General features: G+C 38.3%; 1 protein-coding gene across 4 annotated transcripts in view; it reads right to left on the reverse strand.

Annotated features, from left to right (window-relative positions):
• Positions 1 to 1188: 1188 nt before the first annotated feature.
• Positions 1189 to 19333, reverse strand: part of akna (AT-hook transcription factor) — a 30716-nt gene continuing 12571 nt past the window's right edge. For 2 of the 4 annotated variants that reach the window (XM_008424637.3, XM_008424636.2), the window contains exons 3-21: positions 18520 to 18952; positions 17102 to 17396; positions 15632 to 15706; positions 13976 to 14117; positions 13791 to 13879; positions 13655 to 13714; positions 13460 to 13581; positions 12721 to 13114; positions 11409 to 11584; positions 11078 to 11224; positions 10182 to 10395; positions 8037 to 8140; positions 7370 to 7593; positions 6577 to 6715; positions 4455 to 4625; positions 3937 to 4076; positions 2698 to 2793; positions 2451 to 2586; positions 1189 to 1523 (exon numbers count right to left, since the gene is read on the reverse strand). In XM_008424637.3, coding sequence (XP_008422859.1) covers positions 1280 to 1523; positions 2451 to 2586; positions 2698 to 2793; positions 3937 to 4076; positions 4455 to 4625; positions 6577 to 6715; positions 7370 to 7593; positions 8037 to 8140; positions 10182 to 10395; positions 11078 to 11224; positions 11409 to 11584; positions 12721 to 13114; positions 13460 to 13581; positions 13655 to 13714; positions 13791 to 13879; positions 13976 to 14117; positions 15632 to 15706; positions 17102 to 17396; positions 18520 to 18952 — 3401 coding nt within the window. In that variant the 3' untranslated portion in view covers positions 1189 to 1279. The remainder of the gene's footprint in view (positions 1524 to 2450; positions 2587 to 2697; positions 2794 to 3936; positions 4077 to 4454; positions 4626 to 6576; positions 6716 to 7369; positions 7594 to 8036; positions 8141 to 10181; positions 10396 to 11077; positions 11225 to 11408; positions 11585 to 12720; positions 13115 to 13459; positions 13582 to 13654; positions 13715 to 13790; positions 13880 to 13975; positions 14118 to 15631; positions 15707 to 17101; positions 17397 to 18519; positions 18953 to 19333) is intronic. The other 2 variants (XM_017307684.2, XM_008424638.2) reach the window with 2 other exon arrangements.

Below are 19333 nucleotides of genomic sequence, written 5' to 3' on the forward strand. Positions count from 1 at the left end.
GATAAAAGTGTATCAACTGTAACATAACTTCTATATATTTAGTGTGAAGTCAAAAACATAAACCAATGTGATGAGATTAGATAAAAGTTCAGATGTAAAGCTAATAAAAAATGTACTTAAAAATTGATAATCAGAAAATCTCCATTCAATCGGCTTTTTGTCTATTTTTGCAAAACATAAATGGTTTAATTTTCTGTTTCTAAATGTGGAAAAGTGGTAAAAAAAAAAATAAAACAGACTTTCAGCTATTTTAATTTTAAATTCAACCTTTATTGTTTTAGAAGTTGAATATAAAAATAATTTACAAGAAAAATGTTGGAAAAAACCATTTTCATTTAATTTCGGAGCCAATTTTACATAAAGTGTAAAATTCAGGTGAAAAAGTGAAAATGTCCGACTTACATTAAAGCTGGTCGGCGCCATCTGCTGGTGAGCGGAGGTCTCTGCAGGTCGTAGGTCACATATCCATCTGGTCACATGACTAATAAATTATACATGAATAACGTTGAGCTCTTATTCTGAAATGACTGATCTCAGCAGCAGCAGGAAAAGATTTAAAGTTCATAATCAAAAAACATTTAAGTACATAAAGAGAGAGAGAGAGAATGGTGAAGTTACAGTTAAGGCATTTATATATAAATATATAAAAAACAGAAAAGTGAGTTACAAAAACATTTACAACACATGTAAGTAAATGTGAAGTAATTAAATCAATATGATCTACAGTGTTTATTAAAAATTAGTTTTTTTAGTGCATGTCAGAACATTATATAAACATTAAACTAATTTATTTTCATCAGCTGCGTTTCCATTGACCAAAATATTGGAATTACAAAAATAAATTTGCCTGATGGGGAAACAATTTCTAAAAAAAAGCTAAAAAGTTTATGTGCCGGGATGAGACTTTTTTTTTTTTACTTCATCAAGACTGGAATGCAAGAAAATAACAAAAAAAGAACTTTGTTTTGCATGTGACCCACAACAGGATGTTACCACTGCAGGAAACGACAAGACGACGACGACAGGAAGTGGAAACAACGCAATTACAAAATTATGTTTTTTTGGCAGATCGACAAAATTTAGCTCACATTTTTAACTGAAACTCAGAAAAAAAGACAAAATTCAGCTTCAAAGCCCGAACAGAAAAGTTTCTCCTGGGAGTAAAACCAAAGCAAAGTAACAAAGTGGAAAAGTTACTGTTTTTATTGATGTTGGTAGAGTTGCTGTTCCTGCCTGTGACCGTAGCGGCTCGGCTAGCGGCTCGGCTAGCAACTCGCCTCTAGGACTGCGTGAGCAGCTTCTGGTAGACGAGGCTCGACGCCAGCGAGCGCGCCATGTGGCTGGACGTGCGCCTCATGCGCCGCGCCGCGCGGATGGCGCGCTCCAGAGAGCCGTCCAGCGACGTCGGGCTCTCCACCGCGTGCGAGAGTCTGCGCCGGCTCTTCCTCTCTCTGGGCCACCGGAGTCCTGAGCCGCGGCCCGGCGACCCGTCAGCAAAGGAGTACTCAGGTTTGGAGGGCAGCCTGGAAAAACAGAGGAAAATATCAGGATTCATCATGAAAAACTGATGATTTCTGTTCAATTTGTGCTAAATAAACACAATTAAATAAAAATTCACATCAAAATCCATTTATATGAGCGTGTTTATCAATTAATCTAAAGTTGATTAATTGATAAGCGACCATTTTTCTTAAAAACCCGAGTTTTATCTTGTATCAAGATGGCCGACTGGGCTATCTTGATACAAGATAGCCCATGTATTTAATTGAATTAAATACATGAACGAGTCGATGTTTATTTTTATCTCTTATAAAATAAAATAAGTATTTCTGTTTATTAATAATAAATAATTAGAAAATAATGTTTTTTTCATTATTAAACTTGGACATATTTTACAAATATAAAAAATATTTTTATATTTGTAAAATATAAAGAACATCTCAGGCTGCTGATATTTTCTGTTGCTATAACTATTAAAAGTGCGTGTGAGCGCCCTCTGCTGGCTGGAGGAGGAGATCGTCTGAGACGATCAAATCTGAAACTGTTCAAACCCAGAAATTTCAAAGTTTTTTCTAGAAAATTTCTATTCTTTGAATTTCTGATTTTTCCCAGCAAATTTTCAACCTTTCAAACCCAAAAATATCAAAGATTTTGTCTGAAAATTTCTGATATTGATATCAATATTTTTCCGATTACTTTTCTTGCATATTTTCGACTCTCCAAACTCCAAACTTCTCTCCATAAAGTTGAACAAAAATTACATGCCTCCCAAAAACATGGCTTTTTTATTTTAGCTGCTCAATAATAAACTAAAACACTTTCAACTGTATTAAAATGGATAAAATGGTCAGATTGTTGTATTAAATTGTGTAAATCATCGTAGATAAAAGTTTGATGGTTTTCTCATGCATTTCCTGGGTTTGTTACAGTTTTCATGGTTTCATGCTTACAGCAGCTGCTGCTGGTACAAAGGCTCCTGATTCAGGGGTGAAGGCGAGACTGAGCTGCTGTACCTCCTGGAGGAAACTCTGTCTGAGGAACCTGACTGCTGGCTTTTGTGAGTGGGGGGAAAATATCTGTAACAATCTGTGAATAAAACAGTTTCATATCCAGTTAAGTCAGTTTTTCTTTGATTTCATTTTGTTATTGTTTTTTAACCACTGGCAGTGTTAACTGATTATTTTGTCCTTATATCACCTGAATCTGTGGATTTGTGCATTTTAAGGAGTCCACAGATGGAACAGCGGCACCAACACGGAGAATCCGACGGCTCACTGCTGCCACCTGGTGGATCTACCAGCACATAGCAAACAAAAATTCATCAATAATGCAGAAGAAGTCATTATGTAGGTGTTAAAAATGTTTAAATAAAACTCAGGTACAGTAGATGAAGGTCTGGTACACATGGGAAAAAGCACAGTATGTCTTTATATTATTTAAGAAATATACTTTTCTCTTAAAATACTTTTCAAACTCCAAAATGACAAAGTTTCTCCTAGAAAAACTCTTTTCTTGCAAATTTTCTACTCTTCATACTCCAGAAATCTGCATGGTTTTCTTGCTTGAGAATTTTTATGATTAATCTCAGAGTTTTTGAATTTTTTTCTAGCAAATTTTCCTAATTTCAAACTCAGAAAGTTCAAAGATTTTCTAGAAAATTTCTAAAATTAATCTCACATTTTCTGAGTTCTTTCTTTTCTTTTTTTTTTCTCTTTTTTTTCAAACTTTTTCGTCACTGTCAGATTTGTCTGCAGCGTCCGGAGCCGAGGACATCCCTGCAGAAACAAACCCTGAATCCTGGTTATTCCTGTTTTTATATATTCAGGGTTCGTCCAAATTCCCAACAGGGCAATTCAATAAGTTTTTAAGGATTTTCAAGGTAACTTTTCAAACTTTTCCAGCACCAGATTGGAGATAAAAACAATACAGATGAACTGAAGCAGGCAGGACTAATTCCCTATTATGTGATATAATTTACTACTGTTATTAATGATAATTTGTGACTGTATTCTAGTAAAGTAAAATGTTATGTTTTTATAAGTCTCTCTTATTCTCAACACACTGACTGGTCCAAGAAAATTACAAAAAAAATCTCTCAAGTTTTCTGCCATTTAGCAAACAGAAATATTTTTTCTGATCCAAACTGACCTACAAAAGAAAAGCAAAAAAAACCCAAATCTGTCTTTTTTATTATCTTTAAACATTTGTTTCCAACTGTAAACAACATTTTCCAAATTTAGGATTTTAATTAAGCGTCAAATTGAACTAATCTTCAAACTGTGCAGTTTGAACATTAATCAGCTTTCAAGGACAGAAATCAAGGATTTCCAAACCTTGAAAACACCTAACTGAAATTCAAGGATTCCAGGATCCTTTAAATTACTGCAGCTGATTAAACAGTCTGTAGGCGTCTAGTTAAAGTCTTGGTAAGCTCACAGAAGTTATATTGTTGTTTAGGCGCAGCAGCGTCTCTCATCTCTCTGGCCATTTTACTGAAAAGCATCTCGGGTTCGACGTCATCCAGGGTCTCAACTAATCTCCTCTCCACACCGGAGTCGCTGCAAAGCCCCACGGGTCTGAAAACAGGCCACAAAATACATTTAAAAACTGAAAAACAACAACAAAAAAATCCTCCACACCTCAAAAACAGAAAAAAACCCAAAGCAGAAAATGTGGAATATCGTCTGTTATCGAGATATTTCACAATATATGGTGACTATAGCATTGTAGCAATTTTGCCCATCCAGTGAAATAATCCGTCGGTTTTTTATCAATATTATGGAATTATTGAGTTAAAACAAACTCATATTTGTTGCTGAAAAGTTATTTCTAAGTTAGTTTTGTCTTATTTCAGGTGTTTCCAGTAGGAAGCAGATGAGAACTGCTTGTGTTTTCTCAGTTATCGCTTCACTCAAGACTTTTCCAGGCGCTGCAGCCGGACCGTAAAATCTGACCTGATGGGAGACGGGGACGAGCGGCGGCAGAAGTTTTTCTGAGGCGAAGTCGCCGCGGCGCCCAGCGGCTTCTCGTTTTTCGCTGAGCTCGGCGGTTTCTCGTTCCTCTGAGAAATATCCAGTCTCTCCTTCAGGTGGTCGACTTCGGCTTGCAGCATCAGGAACGCGTCACTGCAGAGCAGAAAAACAGGCGGGAGATTCAGGATCAGAGGATACACGTTCAGCTGGAAGCCTGGGTTCAGTTTTTACAGCAAACCAGTAAGAAGAGCTGCTTCACTGGGAATATTTCCAGTTAAATCCCACAAACATGCAGCACCACACCATGCAGTGAACAACAGATTGTACCTCCTATTAGTAATCTCACTGAAAAGCAGCAGATTCTGCAATAAAATACAGAAAATTAAATAGGATTAAACAGAACATCTCCATAAACCGGAATATTTATTCCTGCAGTTCAATTTAAACACTGTGATAAATTTAATTTGTTTTATTTCTGACAATTTCAGAGTTTATGGTTTACAGCCAATGAAAACCAAGAATTCAGTTAAGACCAATAAAACTGATTTGTTTTGTTATACAAATGTGCCTTTTTTTTACCTAAATAATCATCAGCAAATCAAGCATTTTCACAATAAAACCACACAAATTAACTAAAAAAAACTGTTTCAATTCATAATTTTGACCATTTATTACCGTTATTAACAATGACAAGGTAAACTAAAATATAACAAACTAATTTAACAAAAATAAAAACATTTCAATACCTTTATTTATTGTATAAAATATGAGCAAAACCTTATTTAAATTACACTGATCAATAACTTATTTAAACAACTAATAAAGTTGTTCTAAGGTAAATGGTTTCCTGATTCAAATTCAGAAATATTTTACTGATTGCAAGGGGAAATTAAATGTTGTAACTTATATTAATTCAAAAACTAAATGTTTAAACATGATATTCTAAAAAATCTAATAAAAATAACAAAAATCAGAACTTTTTTTTCATTAAGTTTAGCAAATATAAATAATTTTGGTGATTCTAACTGACCTAAAACGAGAAAAGTTTAGTTGGATTTAAACTTCACACAGCGAGAAAAAAACTGTCATTTTATTAGGTGTATATAGAACAGTGGTTCTTAACCTTTTCTGAGGTACCAAACCCACCAGTTTCATATGCGCATTCACTGAACCCTTCTGTAGTGATAAATAAAATATGATTCTACACATAGGGGTGACCCAACTAGAGTATAGTTGGGTCACCCCATGATCACCAAGTCTTCTTAAAAGGTAGAATCTCTGAGGACAGTTCTTCAAAATATAGTCAGTGTTTTCAGCAAAGTTGAGCTGACTGTCCAGGAACGACCCAAGGTTCTTAAAATGTGCCACAGTTTCCACAAGTTGGCCATCGAGAGAAACTGGAACCACTTTAAGGTCTTGTTTAGATCATTTAATTAGCTCTACATTCTTAAGAGAATGAAAAATTTATAATAAATAATAAAGACTTTGCAGTATTCTGATTTAGTAATGTAATTATATTAGTTGTGTTACCACCACCACGCCACTAGAAGGTTGGTACCTCGACTAAGGAGCAGATTTAGAAGTACACCAAAAGCTACAGAATTTGGTAAAAACTGTGAGCTTTGCTGAAGTAATTCAAGACACAAGTTCAAATCCATGCTGAGAGTGGACCTCCTTCAATCAGGGCTCCTCCGCAGCTCTGATTGGCTCAGCAATGTAACGCGATCCTCTGCAGCAAGTGATGGCAAAGCGGGGCGTCATCACGACTTTACACAAGTGTGTCTTTACCTCCGCGGCAGAGGCTCCACGGAACCCCCGGGGTTCAGCGGAGCCTGGGTTCGATAACCTAAATCGAACCCAGGTTAAGAACCACTGATGTAAATATATGGTTTCAGTTGTAAATAATGCTTTCCAAATTTAGGCTTTTGTTACCAAACAAACTGACATTGGAACCAATTCAGCTCAGCCTTAAAGCCTGCACTGATCCCAGAGGGAAATTAAATGAAAAACAACAACCAGGCCTGGTTTAGGGCGACCCGAACAGAGCAGAACAAGCCCTGTTTGCTCGGCCGTCGCTGTGGCAACTGCAGTTCCACACACTCACATGGGGTTCCCCCCGCCCCTCCTGCTGGAGCTCCGAGCTCTGGGGGCATCGCCATGGCGACGGCGGGCGCCCAGCGGGGAGCTGGAGAGAGAGCCGGTGGTGGAGCGAGCGCTCTGCTGCTCCTCAGAGGGCGAGTGAGCTGAGGGAGAGAGAGAGGAATGACTGAACACAGCTGGAGAAACCTGCAGCTGGTCACCATGATCTGGTTTATACTTTTAAAAAAAACTCAATAAAACCAAACATTTTTAAAAGTACTGTTAAGTTAGCCAAAATATTATGACACACTTTAATCAGTTTACATGATTTTGCCAGCTGGTGTTGAAGCCCAGATTAAGTTTTCATGCTTAAAAAATTTTCACATTTTGTTTTTTATTGTAATAAGTAATGTATTTTTTACATTTAATTTGAGTTTTGTTTACTTCTGGGTCAATATGTTTATAAAATTTAGCGTAAAGTGAAAAATAGTTATAGATATATTGGATTGTTGGTATGCAGCTGCCTTTGAGTAGCTAAAATCTGCTCTCTAAAAACGCTTTCTACTTCCTATTTAATAGCTCAAACATCAAATGTAGACACAGTCGTCTTTATTTTTATCCAATCAGCTCCAAGGACGATAAACGGAGCTCCTGGATTGGCTGCTTTGTAAACGTGTCAGGTAGCATTGCTGCTCTTTAGGATATTTTAGAAAAAAAAAGCATCAAATATGTAGATTTTCTCATAACTCTGGGTTGTGCTCTACCAAACATTAATCTGAGATAAAAACCCGCTGTGTTCACACGGAGTAGAGCTTCACCGTTGCTTGTGCTCGAGTAAAAGAGCGTCCAGAGGTCAGAGGGCGTGGCGTTGGCTCTGGCCTGTTTCCTCTGGCTGATGAAGCTCTGGGGGGAGAAGGTGCGCCTCCTCTGCCTGCTCCTCCTCGTCGGACGGGGCTCCGGCTCGGTGCCATCTCTGGGCCCCGCGTCCAGCTCGCAGGCTGACAGGGGCCTGTTTGGACTTCTGTTCTGAGGCGTCGACATGCTGCAGACACAAAGCAACAGAAACACGATGGATGAGATGCACCCATCTGAAATTAATATCCGTCTTGGTCCCGATACTGAAACAAATCTAGATCAAGTATCAGTGACACTGATCCATAAGGGCAGATCTATTCAGTCTAATTCTATGCTAATTCTCAATTACATATTCTGAAAAAACAATTTGTTACAGTTTATTTGTACATGTTTAACCAACTTATTGTTTTAGTTTCTTTAGTATGTACTTTACATCGGCTGTTATTTTCCTAATTCCACTGACGTTTGCCAAACTTGTGAATTTTATCGCGTATTTAAATGCACTGAGTTATAAAATACATTTCTAATTCAGTTCCTTTACGTCCGTTTTTTAAAAAGAGAAACGTTTTCTGTATCGGATCGTTATCGACCGATACTAAACCCCAGATATCGGTATCAGAAGTGTCCCACCTCTCTGTCTCCATCTGGTGGGGGCGGAGTGGAACTGCACCAGGAATCTGATGGCTTCTCTCGGAGCCCATGAAGCCGCTGTCCGTCTCTAGGGAGATTCGATCCTGATCAGTGAAACAGAGAAAACATTTCTGTTGACATGACAGAGCTGAGGAGGAACTAGTTACATTAACTCACTGCAGATACACTAAATGTTACCAAGTTTCTTTCTCTAGTTTTTAGTGCAAATATCTTATATAGCTTTTCAGAAGGACATTGGAGCTGTTTATAAAGTAAATAATTACTACAAAAGTACTAGTTCCACTGGAAGATGAGTACAAAAATGTGTAGTTAAATTTTTTTGTGAAAAAAAAAAAAAAAAAAACTTTTAGGAGTAGCTTTACTTTTACTAGAGTAACATTTTGTTATAAAGTATCGCTACTTTTACTTGAATAAAGTTTCTAAATACTCTATGCATTGTAACATACAGAATATTTGCGTTATAGACTGCAAGTATTTAATTTTTAGAAAGAGTGCTGCCTGAAATCTTATTTTGTACACCTTAAATATATACATTTATTTTTGATCTGTTACTCATCAACCTGCATATTTATAAAGCACTTTAACTCGAGCCAGAGCCGAAACAAAGTGCTGAACATCAGTAATAAATGAATAAGATAAAGAAAAATAAAACACAATAAAATGACAGACAGATAAAATCCATACCAATAAAAATTAAGTAAAATCAAATCTCAGGTGGGTTGAAGGTCAATGAGTAAAACCAAGTTTTCAAACTGGTTTAAAAATGTTTATATTCAAACCTTTAAATGATCATGAACATGTACTATTCTATGAATGGATGACTGTTTGTTTTGCAGAGCAGATTCAGGGGGCGTTTACACGACAACGATCCAACAAAAACGGCACTTTTGTTCCGTTTTTGCTGGATCGTTTACACGATAACGTTCTGATTACGATCTGTGTTTACACAGTAACGGTGCACATCGAAAACGTGTAATGCTCTCGCTGTGCCTAGTTGGTGCTAGGTTCTTTGAAACTTTGAAAGTGGCATGTGTTTAAAAAAAAGTTGTACTTGAAGGCATGTGGATTTCCGTGAGAGAACACGCATTGTGTGTGTCTGATTAGGGCGCATGCAGTTGGAAAAAGTGGGATAACTTTGCCGAAAAACCTTGTTTGAGCTTTCACGGTGTCTGTAGCGGACGGACTGGAAGCTGTTTATTGTTTTTACCTTGGAATGGCCAACAGTCTGTTATTCCTATATCAATTTGATAAAATAGGAGTTCCCGCACGTCCCATATCCGTGTCCTCTGTTACCTTTTTCAGCAGTTAAAACAGTTTTATCCGTCGCTAACAAGTCGTAACCTGTTTTTCCGAGCCGCCTTCAAACGCAACATGAACGCTGAGACGCTTGCGCTGGGTTTACACCTGTGAGGCAGCGAAGGAGACCTGATGCTGCTGCGCAGGTGTGTGTTAGAATCATGGCAGCAACCCAGCAAAACGTAAATAACTGCACAGTTTTGCCCCCGAACTAACCGACTGAGTTGAGTAAAGCTGTTGGATGCAGGTGATGGTAGCTAAAAGATGACTGGCTAATATCAATACAGCCGTTAAGCTTGTTAACAAGTAGCCTGTAAGCTGCTGGTGTTGTTGTCTATGTTCAGCTACGTAGATTCATTTTGCCCCCCAAAATAAGTCGGTGCCCCTCCTGTTAAACTCGTCTGGAGCCGGGCTGGTCCTGGTCCGTAGTTCTCTACATAAGAGCGCTGAACAAGCAGCCGTGTATTTTGCCACCTGGGCGGTGCGGAGCGGTGAAGAGACGCTGAGGGAACCGAATCTGATGGGGAAACGGTAACACCAGCATTGTGAGTAGTTTCTTCTTCTTCTGTGGATTGTAGGAAGCAGCTATGTTTTGCGTCATACTATGCATGAGCTGGTCTGGAACCCGTTTTCAATCTGTGCCGTTGTTAGAGAAAACATTCGGTGGTTTCGTGTAAATGCACACTACAAACGCAACAAAACTCTTCCGTTTTCCCCCGAAATCGTTGTCGTGTAAACGGGGCCTAAGCTGATCTTAGATCTGCTGGTAACAGGAAGGTCAGCCCCTGCGTGACCTTCCTGTTACCCCCTGCGGCAGTCAGCACTGACCTGTGACAGGACCCGCCTGCTTCCTGTCTGGACCTTGCAGCTCCTCCACTCTGGCGCTCTGTCCGCCAGGCTGCAGGCGCTGCTCAGGCTGCTGCTCCGCTCCAAACGTTTCCTGCTGCGGGCCGAAGCAGCAGGCGAGGTGGAGGGCGGGCTGCAGGAGGGAAGGCTGGTCTTATTGCACCACAGAGAGTCGACGTCCGATTCCACTTTTCTGCTACAGAAACAGGTTAGTGGGTAAAATTGTCTAAACCTGAAAAATAAAAACGTTAAAAAACGCTTTTCAGAAATATTCACACCCCTTTCAACATGTTATGCTCCCCCTTAACAAGTTATGATACAAAATATGTTCATTCCATTTTTGACCAAAATCATTCGTGTTAATGAGATTTCAGGTGTTTTGCAGTCTCTGTCACTTTAAATCCAGGTGAGATGCAGCTGGCCACGCCCCCCCAACTCAACGTTTACAGTCGCAGGTGAAAATGGCTGCCAACAGATTCGCATTTATACAACCGCACATCTTTGACAAGCAGAAGTGGGGCCTCCTGCACAATCAACAAAAATGCAGCCAGTGGTTTTTGGATGTCAAGTCGGCAACAAAACACTTCTCTATTCCAGCAGCCATTGTACAGCTATTGTAAAACCAGCTGAACAAAAGTGCTGGAGTTCTGCCTGGGTTGCTAGGCAACGGCTCAGTGCCTTAACAATCGGGAGGTTTTTGAAACGCCTCGTTCTCCAGACAGCAAAAAACTTTGGTTTTCAGAAGCAGTTGAGACCCAAATGGAAGCATAAAAACATATAAAATGTGAATTTTGCATAATAGGTTACCTTCAGATTTGACAGAAACATCAGTTCAGAATCAGCAGAACAGTAGGAGTCGTGATTTAACCTTGACTCACCTCTGTGCAAAAGTTTCCTTGGCTTCGCCGTTTCCATTTCTCCAACCTTTCTGCTCTTCTTTCTCTCCTCCGTGTTTCGTAGGCGAGTTTGAAAAAAGAGAGGACCCCGGTTTGGGAACTAAGAAACACTCCTTCCGTTTTCGGCAGCTAATCACAGGAAAAATTAATTAAAACAACAACAATGTAAACATGCTGAAGGAGTGGAAAAAGATTCATTTTTATTCTCCATTCACATCCAAAATGGCTACCGATCATCAGATCTGGTCACTTTGATTTTCTGGGAATGTTTAGAAACAAAACAAGACGCTCAAGTCAGCGAAACTCCACTTACTAATCCAGCGAATCAGATTGTTCAAACTCATCCCATTTGCCCCTTCTAGACAAAGATCTCAAGTAGAGAGACATGAGGTTGTCTTCAGCCCCATCTTCCTCTTCCTCACTCTTTTTACAAGCTGAGTTTATCTCCACCTCTGCTGCGGAACCAGAACCAGTCTGGGAAGACGGACTCTGAAAGGAGAGGAGGGCGGTTTTACATGTGTTACACATAAAACACATGAACACCTTCATTTTTTTAATGACATTTAATATAAATATTTTAATTTAATTAAAAAACTATGGTCAGAATTACACATAACATAAAAAGTTTTTAGTTTTCATGAAGAAATTTCTTCTGGATTTAACCTCCATATTCCTTTCCTAACACAAGATACTGAAGCATCTTAAAATTATAGGAAAATGACTATTAAACAATCAGGGTTATTAAGATTAATATTGATTATTCAAATCAATGTTTGGAAAAAAAAAACAATACTGCACATTTGAAAAGCATTCTTAAAATTGCTTAGAAACTGTGATTAGAGTTTGAGTTAACACACAAACCTGTGATTAATCACGATTAATCAATTGCTGAAATAATTGTCAGCTAATTTAGTTATCAATTAATCGTTAACTGGAGAACAGAAACTCACAAAATGTTACTGAAAGAGCAACATATTCAGGGCAGCAGTTTCACCAAAACCTTATAAAATATATACATTTTGCATTTATGATATTAAAAACTTTGTTCCACCCAAAACTCAACTGCTAGTTTTAACTGCACCTGGATCATATTCTTAAAAAAAAATTATTAATCTTGTTAAGAAACTTTTTACTGTTCAAGTAAATAGAATAAATAATTTATAAAATTAGCCTAACACCGTACTGATTTTTAGCTGCAAATTGATCATTTGCAACAAATGGTCACAGTGCACACTAAAGGAATGTTGTCTTTATGTTTTAGGTAATAAAATGTTTATCTCTTATTTTAAAAAGAACTGAATTGTTTTTGTATTTGCATTTTTTCCATTTTTAAAATGCCAATTCTTTGCGATTAATCATCAGAAAAAATCAATTAATTGCCAGAATAATTGATTACTAAAATAACCGCGAGCTTCAGCCCCATTTTGGTTGAATAATTCTTGCATAATATCAGCTGAACTAAATAAATAAAATCACTAATAGAGTCTCAGATTTATTACTGAATGTGACCTTCCTACTCCTAATTATACAGGAAATACGTCTCCAACTTCAAAGACGTTTTCTGATTGTCTGTTACGTTCAGAGATGCGAAGCCTTAACAGGCAGAAAGAAGAAAGTGTTGGAACCTGCAGCTGAGTCTGGGTCACTTCTCCTTCAGACGGATCACATGAGGAGGTCAGAGGAGGTGAAGAACGACAAGAAGCAACAGCTTTGTGCTGCTGAACCTCTTGCTGAATCAACTCCTGCTGCTGAATCTGATTCTGCTCAATCTGCTCTTGCTGAACCAGCAGCAGCTGAATTGGATCCTGCTGCTGAATCGGTTCCTGCCGAGTCTGCTTCTGCTGAACCAACTCCAGCTGAATCTTCTCCACCTGCTCAATCTGCTTCTCCTGAACCGATTCCAGCTGAATCGGCTCCTGATGCTCAGTCCGGTTCAGCTGAACCTGCTCCACCTGCTCCACCTGCTCCTTCAGATCCTCCATCCGCAGCCCGCACTGAAAGATCAGGCTCTCCAGGGTCCTAAAACACACAAAAAAACCTCTGTGAAACACACCGAATGCCAAGAAACTGGAAAAAAGTTTTTAGGGCAGAAATAATTAATCGTGATTAATCAAATATTGAAATAATCGTCAACTAATTTAGTAATCGATTAATCATTAACTGGAGTAAACAGACAACTCTGTTATTGCTAAGAGCAGTAACTAAGCCATAACTGTACAAAGTTTTGCTTAATTGCATCTGTAATATTTTATAAAATAAGGTTATGGTTAAATCTGCATAATGTGCCCCTTTTTTTCTATTTGATTAATTGATTAATCGTCAGAATAAGTGATTATTAAACCTCTGTGTGGCTCTCCTGCTCACCGTTCGGGGTCAAAATGTTGGGTTTCCAGTCCCTTCTGCTGCAGGAGTTTGTGCTCATCTCGAGCCAGAAGGTATCCTCTCTCTAGAGAGTTCAGCCCTTCGTAGAGCTGAGAAACGCCGCACTGGACAGAAACGGCTCAAGTTGGAAAAACGGCATCCAGACAGATCACTGAACAAAGCTCAGTTTGCTCTCACCTTTAATTCTTCTAAGGATGCGAGTTTATCATTCTTAAGGAGATCCTCAAAAGTTTGCACCTGGGAAAAAAATCCAAATTAAAATTTATAAGTCCTATTGGCAGAACTTTGTTTTTGCTCTAGTTCTTTTTGTTACCTGCTGAAGGAACTTCTCAGACTGAGTGAAGAGGATGTTGGAGAGTTGTTGTCCGAAGTCGGATGGCAAAGAAGAGGCGTCTAACTTTTCTGTTCAACAAACAGGCTGGTTACAGAAACGCATTCCTTCAGTTCCCTTTGTAGAAACGAATCAGATTAGAAAGAGGCAGCAGGCGACGGTTTTACCCTGATGAGTAGCTCGTCCAGGAGAGCCGGTCATAGCTCTGTGAGGATAAAATAAATCCATCTTCAAGAGTTTTGAAGCCGTCTGGTTCAGCCCAGCAAGCACGGCGTGGCCGGCCTTCGGAAGCTCAGAGTCCAGGTTCACCTGCACAAGAAAAAAAAAAAAAAAAAAAGATAAATCACCTGCTTCCAAACATCTAATTCTGCTTCACAATTTGGCTCACTCACACATTTTATCTCCAGGAATTGAATGTTAAAGTAAAGGTAGGATTGGGCGATTAATCAATTTTTACTGATTAATCGAGTTTTTGGTTTTTGAATATTGAATGTTTTTTTTAAAAATCTGAATAAATTTCACCAAAGCTGCCATCTTGTTTTACAGCCTCCATTTATTTGTACTTTGAATTCAGGTCAACTTTACGACAGGCCAAGATTTATTTTTATTTTTAATTAGAATAGAATATGTTTTATTGATTCCCAAGGGGAAATTGCTACTGCATCTATAGTGTTAAATATTAATTATGTAAATATAACCATAAGAGATTAAGTTTACAACATATATATAGTGATGAAAGTAATTCAATATGACTGAATATAAATAAATTCATAAAAAATAAATAAATACAAATATGTTAATCTAAAAATAATCTATAAATGAGTGCAGAGAAACTTAGATTAATTTCTTATTTAATAGAAAGTTTAATGGCAACAGGCAGAAATCATAGTAATAAGGCTGATTAGTGCTGGAGAATCTCTTAGAAGATACTCGGATGATCTGAGTTGCAACATTTGATTTCCTTTTTGGGTAAATAAAGTACGTGCTGAAATAAACAAAATATGTAGTTCTGGTTTAGTTTCTAGTGGAAACATCTTTTAATACACTTGAATTGAGACAACATTTGCTTAAATTTTTCAGCAAGAAACATGAGCTTGTTTTAAGTCAGTAATTCATTACATGTTTGATGAAAACTAGTTGTTCCACTGGCAGATTAGTTCAGTGTTTTTAGTGAACTTTTCCATCAATACCAATAAATTATTGACTTAAAATAAGCCCAGATTTCTTGTTCAGTATTCAGTTGGGATTTAGTTTTCTCTTATTTCAAGAGTACCAAGATATTTGCAATGGAAACTAAACCAAAGTACTTGGTAAGATTTTGTGTTTTTGCAGTGTATTTGAACTGAATTTTCCTTTTACATAAATTAAAATGAAGTGGGATTCTTCTACAAGACACACAATGTTTCAGCTTGTGATTTAACACACCTTTCTGACAAAATAACTTGTTTTTCACCAATAAAAAGTTGGATGCAACTTTAAAAAGATGCAAACCTTCAACAAACTACCATAATGTTCACCTGTAATGTGATTTGTTTGCACTCAGCTGTGGTTAAGGCGCCATCTTGGAACAAGAATAAAACTGGACACAATATTTCACTGAGTGGTCAAATAAAATAACCAAAGGCAGCTGGATTTAATTTTTCTTTTTAATTTCAATCTAAAATCTTCCGTCTAATCTTCAATCTAAAAGCAATTTTGGGAAACGAGACTGCAGTCATTGTTTTAAAAGTGGGATCAGTGATAAATCACATCATTACTAAGCGATGCTTTCCTGAGAAAACACAAAGGTTCAAATATGAGAAACGGCCTGAGAGATGAACTACCTTTGCTTCCAGACGGAGACGATCGATGGTGTTCTCCGCCTCCGCGTACTTGGTCAGCAGCCTGTCGTAGTCTTCCTGCACAGCGACACAAAGTGAGTGGATATTCCTCTGAGCAGTTTTGTTCTGGAAAACAAAACTGTTGGACTATAAAAGGAAGTTAGCTGAAATAAAGTAAAATAATTTCTGAAGGATGAATGAATCCACTGAGGGATTAATAAACGCATAGATGAAGTAACATAACGTTTTAATAATGGGAAAAAAAAAAGTCTTTCCCACATTGTTGTTTTTTTAAATGTACTTTAAGGTTTGCAGTAGGCTGCTAGCTGAGACGCACTTCCTCCAGATTGTACTTGCAACTTGAATTGTACTTAAATCCTCTTCAAGAAAGTTTAACAGTTTTACTTAAGCACTTATTAATAGATAATCTAAATTGTACTCCTACCTTGAGTAATCTTTAAATGAAATAATGTTTTCTTCTTACGGATGTGACTTGTTTTAATATTGTTATAAATGCTCACTGTAAATCATAAGTCATGTCTGTTTGCTATGCATGTTAACTGTATTTTTTAATCCCGTCCATCAGCAGATTAGGAGGCTACAGATGAAAATGAGCCTCTCTGGGTTAATCTGACACCTTTACATGACGTATTCATGTTGATTAATAGGTGTTGCTCCCTCTATGAAATAAATAACGTTCCCAAATTTGTAGAATCTAGAAAAAACACTTGGTATGTTTGTGTTTTTAAAGTGTATTAATGTCATTTTATAGCACAACCAAGTAACTATGTTAACTTCAGCTGATACAAAAATGTCGTATACATCAACTATGACCTAAAATAAGTTTTATATAGTAAATTAATGCCTTGAAATTGGGCCTCTGTCTCTTTAAAAACTCCTGCTCTTTCTGAAGCTTCGCCTTCAGGAGGTCGTCCCAACATGGCTCCTCCATTAGCCCTTTAAAACATTTTTAGCAGCGCTGAACTGACAGGTGGCTCGCTTGATGTGCTCAGCATTTCCACCAGACGTTTGCTAATTGCTGTTGGCTAGTCTGAAGGAGCTGAGTGGAGGAGCTGCGCCTCGGAGGAGGGGCTAGGTCCACCCAGGCGTTTTGCCCAGCTGAATGGTTGCCATGGTGATTAAAGGATTCCTCAAACATGCATGAAAGCAACACTCCAGGTTTGTTTTGATGAGGGAACAACAATGTAACACAATGTACAGGTCAAAAAAGTCAATTTTACATAATATTGTGCCTTAATTTAAAACCTTGAAATTGGGTCTCTGTCTCTTTAAGAAGCTCCTCCCCTTTCCTACACAATGTCTTCAGCCCATTATTCCGACAATGCTTCTCCATGATGTTAATATTACCCAACCTTTAAGTATCATTTCCCTGCCGTTTTCACCATCGTGCACACCGAGCAAGTCAGGTTTGCAGTAGGCCGCTAGCTGAGACGCGCTTCCTCCAGCTCGTACCTGCAGCTGTTGCAGCAGAGTGGTGGCCTGATGCCGACACCTGAACTCTGGAGGGACGGTGGAGCTGGCAGCCTTGGTGGACGTGTTGATATCACAGGAGGAGGATCCGTCAATGTTGAACAGGACTTCCTGAACGATGTCGGCGGGGGATTTAAACACGATGGGGGGCTGCGGCGACGTCGTGGCTCTCTCTAACGACTTCCTGCCTTTCGGAGGCTTGTAGCCTTGCTTAGGGAAATGAATCCTGGGTTCCACCTTCGAGAAGTTTGGGGTTTGATGAGACAGTGGTGCTCTCCTGAAAAGGAAAAACAAAAATGAAAGCCAAGATATGAGATGTCAGTAGCTGCATTTTCATTAATCAAAATTGCTCAGCTTGAAATTACAAAAATAAATTTGCTTAATGGAAACACTCCGATTTCGGGGGAAATTAAATAAATGACATTTTACAGCAAAAAATGTTTGTTCTATAGAATAACGTGGTTTTTCAGCAGTACACTTTTTCACATCACTTGAGTTACATGATCAACAATTGGATGTTACTACTGACAGAAACGACAAAGAAGACAACAGGAAGTAGTAGAGAGATGGTTTGTTTGTGTTTTTTTTCCGAATAATATGCAGTTGGCTCTTGTGTAAAATCACTGACTACCAAAACGTCTCAAACGCTGCTTATGTAGACGCTCCAAAATAATAGCCTTTTAAGTACTACAGCAAATATCACTGATATTTATCTTTGTATTACACAGCGGTGGGTAGAGTACTCAAAATTTGTGATCAAGTAGTACTCGTAATAAACTTTTACTGTTTATAAGTAGGAACGGTGTTTATAGGAACGAGACCAGAGCAAGCTCTAAGCTTGTGGCTTGTTTATTGTTGCCATAGCAACTCCATAGCAACTGCCTGCCAAGATGGCTGCCGGTTACAAAGTTGCCTAAAGTGCGATGTCACATGAGAACTACGTATAACACATCAGCACTGTTTCATTTCACCCATTTATGTATAAATTAATTTTTTTCTTAACACCAATATTGTCAATGTCTGCAGGTTTTTTTATTATTAAAGCATTGTGACATTTGTCATTGTGTTAAAGATTCTCTACGTAATTTTATTTGTTTGAAATAAAGTCAAAATAATGTACAACACATATTATCTGGTCATATTTTCACATTTCCTGGTAATGATTCTTTGCTGGAGGGCAGCCGTAGCGAGACGCCACCAATGGATTTAGCAAGTTTTCTGGGGGAAACTCTGTAACTGTTTACATCTGGGACTTTTAACGTCTTATCGTGTGAACGGGCAATATTAATTAAATTTTTCACTTAATGTAATTACAGAAGTTGTGAAATGTCGCTGTTGTTTTTTAGACATTAGCAGAATATTGAGGAAGATTTCCTACTGACAACAACAGATGATCCCACCTGAGCTCGTCCGTTCCTGCAGGGTTACTTCTGGCTCCAGCAGCTTTCATGTTTCTGTCACAACCTCTGGACTCTGCAGAGCCGTTCTTGGCTTTGCCGAGGGAACACGTCCTGGACTTCAGAGCTTCAGCAGGGAGTCCACCTTTCTGCTTCTGCTTCTCTGATCCTTCTGAAGAAATATTCTCCAACACAACTTGTTCAGAAAGGGCCACAGCTGCCCGAGGGGAACCGCTGAGCTTCAGCTCCAGGCGCGATGCGCTGGACCTCACACTGCTGCAGTAAGACTCTGTTTCTGTGTCTGGGAGGGTTTCTTTTTCGATCCCTGAAGCAGCCGTCAGGTCCTCCTCGGTGAACGTGGAAAGGTGAGGAGAAAAGGAGGAGGTGACCGTGGACTCAGAGGCCAGACCGCCAGGCTCTGGGTTTTCAGCTGCTGCTACGTCGCAACAAACGGAGGAAGAAAACATTAAAAAGTACTTTTACATAAAAGAGGCTGACATTAACAAATACTTCTTATAAACTAGCTCTTTTTACGCAATAATTTACAAAATGGTTTCTCAAATTTTTTTTTTTTTTTTACAGTTTCAAACTTAATTTGTAAGAAGTTATTAAAATGCAACAGAAAACCATTCTACTAAACAAGTACAAGCTTAGATTTACAAAAATAAACAGATTTAATTCTGAAGCTGAATATAATTTTGGATTAAACATTTAAATGTGATCCATTATGCGTCTTTGAAAAGGTTATAATGGATCTATGGGCGATACAAAACATCTTTGTTCAAAATCATTCTTAGATAACTAGATTTGAGGCGTT

The sequence above is a fragment of the Poecilia reticulata genome, chromosome 12 (assembly GCF_904066995.2).
Source record: "Poecilia reticulata chromosome 12, P_reticulata-male-v2, whole genome shotgun sequence".
Classification (NCBI taxonomy): domain Eukaryota; kingdom Metazoa; phylum Chordata; class Actinopteri; order Cyprinodontiformes; family Poeciliidae; genus Poecilia; species Poecilia reticulata.